The sequence below is a fragment of the Bubalus kerabau genome, chromosome 6 (genome assembly GCF_029407905.1).
Source record: "Bubalus kerabau isolate K-KA32 ecotype Philippines breed swamp buffalo chromosome 6, PCC_UOA_SB_1v2, whole genome shotgun sequence".
Classification (NCBI taxonomy): Eukaryota; Metazoa; Chordata; class Mammalia; order Artiodactyla; family Bovidae; genus Bubalus; species Bubalus kerabau.
The window spans coordinates 12,700,977-12,708,913 of NC_073629.1; the positions used below are offsets into that span (position 1 = coordinate 12,700,977).

A 7,937-nucleotide genomic window follows, 5' to 3' on the forward strand; every position below is an offset into this window, starting at 1 on the left:
AGAAAAAGACCTTTTAAATTATTTATACTGGAGTATAGCTGATTTGGGATTTCCTGGTGACTTAGAGGGTAAAGAGTCTGCCTGCAATGCAGGAGACCCAGGTTCAATCCCCAAGTCAGGATGATCCCTTGGAAGGAAATGGCAACCCACTCCAGTACTCTTGCCTGGAAAATCCCATGGACAGAGGCGTCTGGGAGGCTGCAGTCCATGGGGTCTCAAAGAGTCGGACACAACTGAGCCACTTCACTTTTATAGCTGATTTACAATGTTGCATTAGTTTCTGGTGTACAGAAAAGTGATTTAATTATACATATACATATTATTCTTTTTGAGATCTTTTCCCATATATATGACAACAGTGTATTGCGTAGAGTTCCCTATATATATAGGGAACTATATATATGTGCTATATATAGATACTGGAGTGGGTTGCCATTTCCTTCTCCAATGCATGAAAGTGAAAAGTGAAAGCAAAGTTGCTCAGTCGCGTCCGACTCTTCGTGACCCCATGGACTGTAGCCTACCAGGCTCCTCCATCCATGGGGATTTTCCAGGCCAGAGTACTGGAGTGGGGTGCCATTGCCTTCTCTGTGTATATATAGATAAGGACCCTTTTTTATAAGATCACTCACTAATCCCATTCATGAGAGCTCAGACCTCATGGTCTAATCTCCTCCCAAAGAACTCACCATCTAAAACCATCACTTTGGGTATTAGGTTTTCAACAGAGGACACAGGACATAGACATTCAATCTGTAGCATGCTCAAAACAGACATTAGTATCTCCTTTTGGCACAGGAATAAAGTGAGTGAATAAAGAGATCCTTGTCTCCTGATCCAGTGCACTTGTTGGTTCACCTCAGTGGATTTCTACTTCCTGTTTCAATTTCCCCTCCCTCTAGGAGGCCTTCCCTAACTAACCTCAAGCTAACATTTCATTTAGCATTCTGAGGAATCTGTTGCATAGCAATGTACAGTACTTACGAACAGTGATGCTCTAACTTTAACTGAACATCAGAATTAACTCTGTGTGTGTGTGTGTGTGTGTGCGTGCCAAGTCTTTCAGTCACGTATGACTGTTTGTGACCCAGGGACTGTGCCCACCAGGATCTTCTGCCCAGTGAATTTTCTAGGCAAGCATACTGGAGTGGGTTGCCATTTCCTACTCCAGGGGAGCTTCCCGACCCAGGGATCGAACCCACGTCTCTTGCACTGCCTGCACTGGCAGGCAGATTCTTTACCACTGACCACCTATGAAGCCCCAGAATCACCCGAGGGCTTGATAAAACACAGATGACTGGGCCCACTCATAAGGTTTCTCATTTAGTAGGGCTCATTGGCAGGCAGTAGCTTAACATAATTTGCAACTTTCCAGGTGATGAGGCTACAGGTTAGGAAACCAGTTTGGAAACCATGGATTTAGAAACTAGCTGCATTTCCACACATATCCTAGGTTTTATCTGCAAGTCCAACACAGAAGATGCCAAATCTTAATATGCTCAAGCAAAGACTTCAAAAACTTAGTCATTTTTCTGCATGTTCAAGGGCCTTGAGTGCCAAGCGACTACTTCCCTGGTAGCTACAGAGGATTTTATCTTGACCTTCAAATTTCTTCGCATCCGAAAGGCCTGCTCAGGTTCCTTAATGTTTCCTGCTTCTTTTATCTAGGCTAAGAATAGAGCAGGCAGCTGGGTCTCCACTAGCACTCATGCCTGTCCAAATGGGTTCAGCCCAGCTCATGTATAGTCTCATTTAATAGCTATAAGTGGCAGAATCTGTCTCCATCCACTCTGAAAAAACAACTGGCCACGTGAGAGAAATATCACTACCAAAAGTAGCTTTTTCTACATTATACACCCAATGATTTCTCCTCTTTTAATCAAGTTACATGAAGTAAAAACTTGAGACACCTCTGTTTCCTACAACCTAACTTTCTTTTAAAATGTCTCTCTTCATAAATTCAGGTTCAAAATAGAAGCTAGGTTCTGAAAGTGAAAGCATTAGTCACTCAGTCATGACCAACTCTATGTGATTCTATGGATTATCTCCTCTGTCCATGGGATTCTCCAGTCAAGAATACTGGAATGGGTTGCCATCCCTTTCTCCAGGGGATCTTCCTGACCTAGGGATCAAACCCAGATCTCCTGCATTGTAGGAAGACTCCTTACCAGAAGTCTCTGATAGTCTGAACTACCAGAGAAGGTTCTGAAATTTTCAATGTATCATTCAGGACAAACTTTTTATACCACACACACAAACTGGGAGGGCTAGGGTCATCCAGCAGAGGTGTATTTGGAGTATCCTACAACCCCAGAAAAGCTGATTTAAAACTCAGCATTCAAAAAACAAAGAGCATGGCATCCGGTCCCATTATTCCATGGCAAATAGATGAGGAAACAGCGGAAACAGCAGCAGACTTTATTTTCTTGGGTTCCAAAATTCTGGTGGTCTCGCACTGAATAATACAAACACACAGTATTATGACAGACAGCACAGGAAGAGTGTTCAGAGAAGCAACTCCCCAAGAACCTACAGAGCACATATTTTATTGGTAACTTATCTTATAATCTTTAACTAAGCGCAGGAAAGCTAGACAGAGACTAGAATTCAGGGATCAAAGAAGCTTCCTCCTGGAGGTCTGGAGGTAATGATATAAGAGTCATAAGGAAAGGTCTTTGAAGATAATGGGGTTTGTTCTGTGTACAAAACAGCATCTAGCTAACACTGACGTGTCAGTCAGAACATCTAAATTAAGGGTGGCGGAGAGCAAGCAAGGAAGAGGGAATGAGTGGATTCATTTTGATATTTGGCAAAACTGATACAATTATGTAAAGTTTAAAAATAAAATAAAATTTAAAAAATAAAAAAATAAATTCCAGGAGAATCAGTAAAACATGGTTTACTGAGAAATCGGTAAAACATGGTTCCCACACAGAATCACTACAGATGGTTACTGCAGCCATGAAATCAAAAGATGCTTGCTCTTTGGAAGAAATGCTCTGAAAAACCTAGACAGCGTATTAAAAAGTAAAGATGTTACTTTGCCAACAGAGGTCCATCTAGTCAAAGCTATGGCTTTTCCAGTAGTCATGTATGGATGTGAGAGTTGGACCATAAAGAAGGGTAAGTGCTGAAGAATTTGATGTTTTGAACTGTGGTGTTGGAGAAGACTCTTGAGAGTCCCTTGAACTGCAAAGAGATCAAACCAGTCAATCCTAAAGGAAATCAACCCAAAATATTCATTAGAAGGACTGATGCTGAAGGTGCAGCTCCAATATTTTGGCTGACTCGTTAGAAAAAAACTCTGATGCGAGGAAAGATTGAAGGTGGGAGGAGAAGGGGATGACAGAGGATGAGATGGTTGGATGGCTTCACTGACTCAATGGACATGAGTTTGAGTAAGCTCCAGAAGATGGCAAAGGACAGGGAAGCCTGGTATGCTGAGCAACTGAACTGAACTGACAGGGTTGCAGAGTCAGATACGACTGAGCCACTGAACAACAACACCCCACATATTGTAAAGTTTTCTATCAACACATTAATATAGGCTTGTTCACATATAATGCTAGACCTCTGTTTTTCTTGAAAAAAAGTTGGGTTGCAGCCAAGCAAAAGTCTTCCTTTATACTTCACAAGGAACAGTTGCACATGCTTCCTTGGAACAGGAAAAGGATCTTCCAGTTGACTGCATATTCCATCATTCAAATAATGACCACACACAGTTACATTGCAGCCTTTAACTGCTTGTCCCTGAGAGGTATCTGAGTTTGCACTTCTGTTTTTTACAGAACTACTTGGACATATACACTTGCAGTATACTAAAAGAAAAAAAAAAACATACTTAACACTTGTTAGATAAAATGTTCAAAGTGTGTGAAAAGAGCTGCCTGTTCTCCGCTTCTTCAAGGTAACCCTCAAATTCTGAGGGCTAAAGCCCTGAGATCCTGAAGTCCAGACAGATAGGTGTGCTGAGGAGAGTCACGGGATATCTTGATAGCGGCTGTGAGAGAAAACAGAGACCATTAAGGAAAAGGGAAGAGGAGAAAACCTGGGCAGAGGGGTTGAGGTAGGGAGGAGATGGAAAGGAGATACTTACCAGTGCTTCCTAAACCAGAAGACTAAGCCTCCAACAAACAGAAGGACGAGCACCAGTAGTACCAGGGCGACAATCAAGCCCCTGGAGACACGGTTCCCATCTGTGTGGGGGACACAGGATGTGTCTCAGTCTGGGAATCTGCATATATCCCCTACTATAAGCACATGTGAGCATGCCAGATGCTTATTTCTTGTCCTGTTTAATGTTGCCCACTTATATTCCTCTGAAGTTTTTAGACGCCCCACCTTTTCTTGGGGTCTGGGCATCTATAATTCGGTTCACTTCAGCATATGCTAGTACTCATATGGAGGAAGGCACTAGTTTCACAGCTAGTCCAAACCTGAGTCTAAATCCAGCTCTTCCACTTTCTAATGATGAGAATCAGACAGGTTGACCTACCTTCGCCTCAATTTCTCATCTGTAACATGAAAACAATAGTACCTGCTCAAAGAGAGCTGGGATGATTGTTCATACATCCTCTGCTGTACGCAGAGTGTTCAGCTGACACCGAGAAAGCACTCAACAAACCACAGCTATCTTTGTTACCCGGCCTTTTAAAGTCCCCAGTTGCCGCCTCTGAAAAACAAATCTTCCTAGCATTCTGTACTTGCTGCCTATTTCTGGATCTGAGGGGATTTTAGTCTGTTCTTTCCTGAATAGGGAATACCTTGTCTCAATCCTTGTTGAGTTCAGATCTTTGTTCCTCCCCTTTGAGAATCCTTTCTTCTATCACTCCTGGCTGGGGCTTCATTTCCTCCATCCAAGGTGTGTCATTTCCCTCCCCTTCCCTAGGCCTTCCCTCTGTGCTTGAGGACCATCACCTCCCATCCCCAGCCAGGCCTCAGTTCCTTCTCACCCCAGTACAGGATGATGTCCTGGTCTCCTAGACTGCTGTGCCTCACTCGGCAACTCAGGCCAGCCGCCTCCCCAGCCGCCACATTCAGGGTTACTCGCAGATACCAAGTCGAGTCGGCATTGGGCATGACGTCTCCTTGCAGAGTGCCAGGCTCCTCCTGCTCGCCCCTCATCCACATCACCCACACAGGTTTTGGGTAGAATCCTGAGATGTGGCACACCAGCAGCAGATGGCCAGGCCCAGGACTGGGGCCACTGGACAGCCAAGCCTCCGGCTTCACTGTATTCAATAGGAGAATGAGACATCTTAGAGTGAAGACTCCACATCAGAGGTTCTGGACTTCACAGCAGGCTCATCAGTCCTACATTTCTACCTCTGGAGATGAACTCCCACCGTTTCAATCCGTTTGTATTAGCTTCTCTGGGAAAGCTTTCCCCGATCCCCATTCCCTTCCCTGGTCCAGTCTCCAGTAAATGCCCCTACTCTGTACTCCCAGGGCACCCTGTGTTCAGCTGTAACATACGTAGCATGTTTCTAAGTGTTAGTCACTCAGTCATGCCTGACTCTTTGCAACCCCATGGACTGTAGCCCACCAGGCTCCTCTGTCCACGGAATTTTTCAGGCAAGAATACTGGAGGGGGTTGCCATTTCCTTCTCCAGGGCATCTTCACAACTCAGGGGTCAAACCCGGTTCTCCTGCATTGTGGGCAGACTCTTTACCATCTGAGCCACCAGGACACTGCTTTAACTATTCATCTGCTTCTCTCCCTCCTCAAGCACAGATCCTGACTGACCCCCAGGGTTTATTTAATTCAATTCATGGAACCCAAAAGCTACCTAGTTAATGTCTGTGGAGTGTTTAAATACCCTCACACCTTATCCATCCCCTCCTCTTCCCGTGATGCTTAAAGGGATGTGAACCCCATATGGAGCCCCAGAGTGGAGTGGAGGGCAGGAGGTGAAAAAGGCAGGCTGACCTTGCTTCTCCAGCTCGGACTTCCCGGTGTGCAAGAGGCCTCTGACCAACTCAGGGCAGATGTCATGGAGGAGCCAGTGCACTGTTTCCTTGGTCCCTTGGTCCTGATTGAGCACCTTGATGACCTCCTCGATCAAAGGCGGGGCATCTGGGGCTGACACCCAAGACATTCCTTGGAAACTCAGGACATCCCTTCCTTGAAATGCTGCACGTAAGAAGCTTTCTGAGATGTTCCTCGGAAGTAACTCACATCCTCCAGATACCTGGATCTCAAGTGGATCTGAGGAGAGGAATGGAAAGAGATCTATGAAGAGCTTAGAAGACTGAAAGGAGTTGAAGAAATAGGTGTGAGGGCTATACTGGGGACCCCAAAGTTCATGTAAATGAGAATGGGTGACCTGCAGCGGGATAAACAAGGGGTATTTTGAGGATTCAAGCTGGGACCTCTCAGGCAGAAGTGGGACTCAAAAGGGAGAGAGGAGACAATCCCGTAGGGCCAGAATCTCCCGGTTGGGCTTCAACATCCACTGTCTCCCCCTGGGCAGCTGTCCACGATCCCATCCCTCAGCTCACAGTCGCCGGGCATTATTTTGACGAATTCCCAGACGTCCCTGGTGAAGCTGCTGCGATAAACCAGAAATGTATGCTGCAGCTGCTCCCACTGCTGGTCGCTGAATGTGCCCCGAGACCAAGGCTTCAGGAAGCGGATGGTGTTCGATTCATTGCGCAAAGTATAGGGCTGCAGCTCCCCCAGCCACGCGAGGCCGTCTGTGCGCGTCCAGCTGCGGTTGGCGAACGAGGAGATCTGCAGGCCGCGGAATGGGAAAGACAATTGCGGGTCTGGAGAGAATACAGATCGGAGGAGCCGGGGGCACGGGAGGGAAAGCACAGAAGGAACAAGGAAGAAAAAAAGAAAGAAAGAAACAGTTGGGTTTGGGAAGAAAGGGTGATGTCTGCTGGCTCTGAATCGAGCTCGGTCTCCAGGGGCCAAGCAGCTGAAGGCAGGGAGTAGCAGGTTCTCGGGCTGGTGGATCAAGCTCCCGGCTTTTCGAGGTGCATCAGTCTCCGCCCGCCCGCCGCGAGCGTCGTCCCCTTTCCCTGCTCGGCTCCCTCTCTCCGCCCTCAGCCCGGTTCCACTCATTCTCAAAACTCCGCCAAATCTGCGGAAGCCCCCAGAAGAACAGAAACAGCCAGCACCCCACTTCCTAACTCTGCTCTCGGACCTCGAATCTCCGCCCCACCCCCCACCTCCTCCGTCCTTCCCCAACGACCGCCCACACACCCCGGGTTTCCGGGGCTCCCGAAAGCCTGAACTTGACCCTGTTGCTAGCCAATTCTTAAGCCTGGAGGCAGGCAGGACTCCCATTCTGACTCTCCCGGGACTTATTCCAACCCCTCAGTCCAGGGATCCCTTTTTCATCTGCCAGATGGTCCCTCTCATTAGCTATCTGAGCTGCAAAGAGCCGTGGTCACAGCCACTCACTTAAGTATCATGTTTTTCACAACCGGCTTGTCTAAATCTCTTTTTCCAACGGAGAGTTACAGATAGATATGCGGAAAAAACTTTACAACTACTATTTAAGTTTTAAAACAGGACATAAAGTTGTATCTATGGTATAACGTCTACCATGTTTTTAAAAACAAAGTTTTTTGAGTGGGAGGCAAGCAATGGATGTCTCTAGAAAGGGATTATGGAAGATTTAATTTATTTTACATTTTTTGTTTTCCAAAATGTCTAGGAGTGCAAACATCATGTTAATGATAAAATAATAAGGGACGTCTCTGGTGATCTGATCTGGTGGTCCAGTGGTTACGAATCCACCTTGCAATGCAGGGGGTGTTGGTTGGATCGCCGGTCAGGGTGACCTCAGCCTGCAACAGCTCCCAAAGGGCTTGGATTCCCAACCAGAGACTGAGGTTGGGTTGCAGCGGTGAGAACACCAGATCCTAGCTAGTAGACCAGTGATCAGTGACAAGGGCCCTGGCCTTCAGCTTTGCAGAAAAGAATT

General features: G+C 46.5%; 1 protein-coding gene across 1 annotated transcript; it reads right to left on the reverse strand.

Moving 5' to 3' along the window:
• Positions 1-2,463: 2,463 nt before the first annotated feature.
• LOC129655988 (antigen-presenting glycoprotein CD1d-like) lies at positions 2,464-7,138 on the reverse strand. Its single transcript, XM_055586788.1, has 5 exons — positions 6,502-7,138; positions 5,930-6,208; positions 4,953-5,231; positions 4,097-4,196; positions 2,464-4,000 (listed from the first exon to the last, which is right to left on the reverse strand). Exons 1-5 carry the CDS (start codon positions 7,067-7,069, stop codon positions 3,979-3,981), a joined length of 1,248 nt encoding a protein of 415 aa, XP_055442763.1. The 5' UTR covers positions 7,070-7,138; the 3' UTR covers positions 2,464-3,978.
• Between the last annotated feature and the right edge of the window lie 799 nt (positions 7,139-7,937).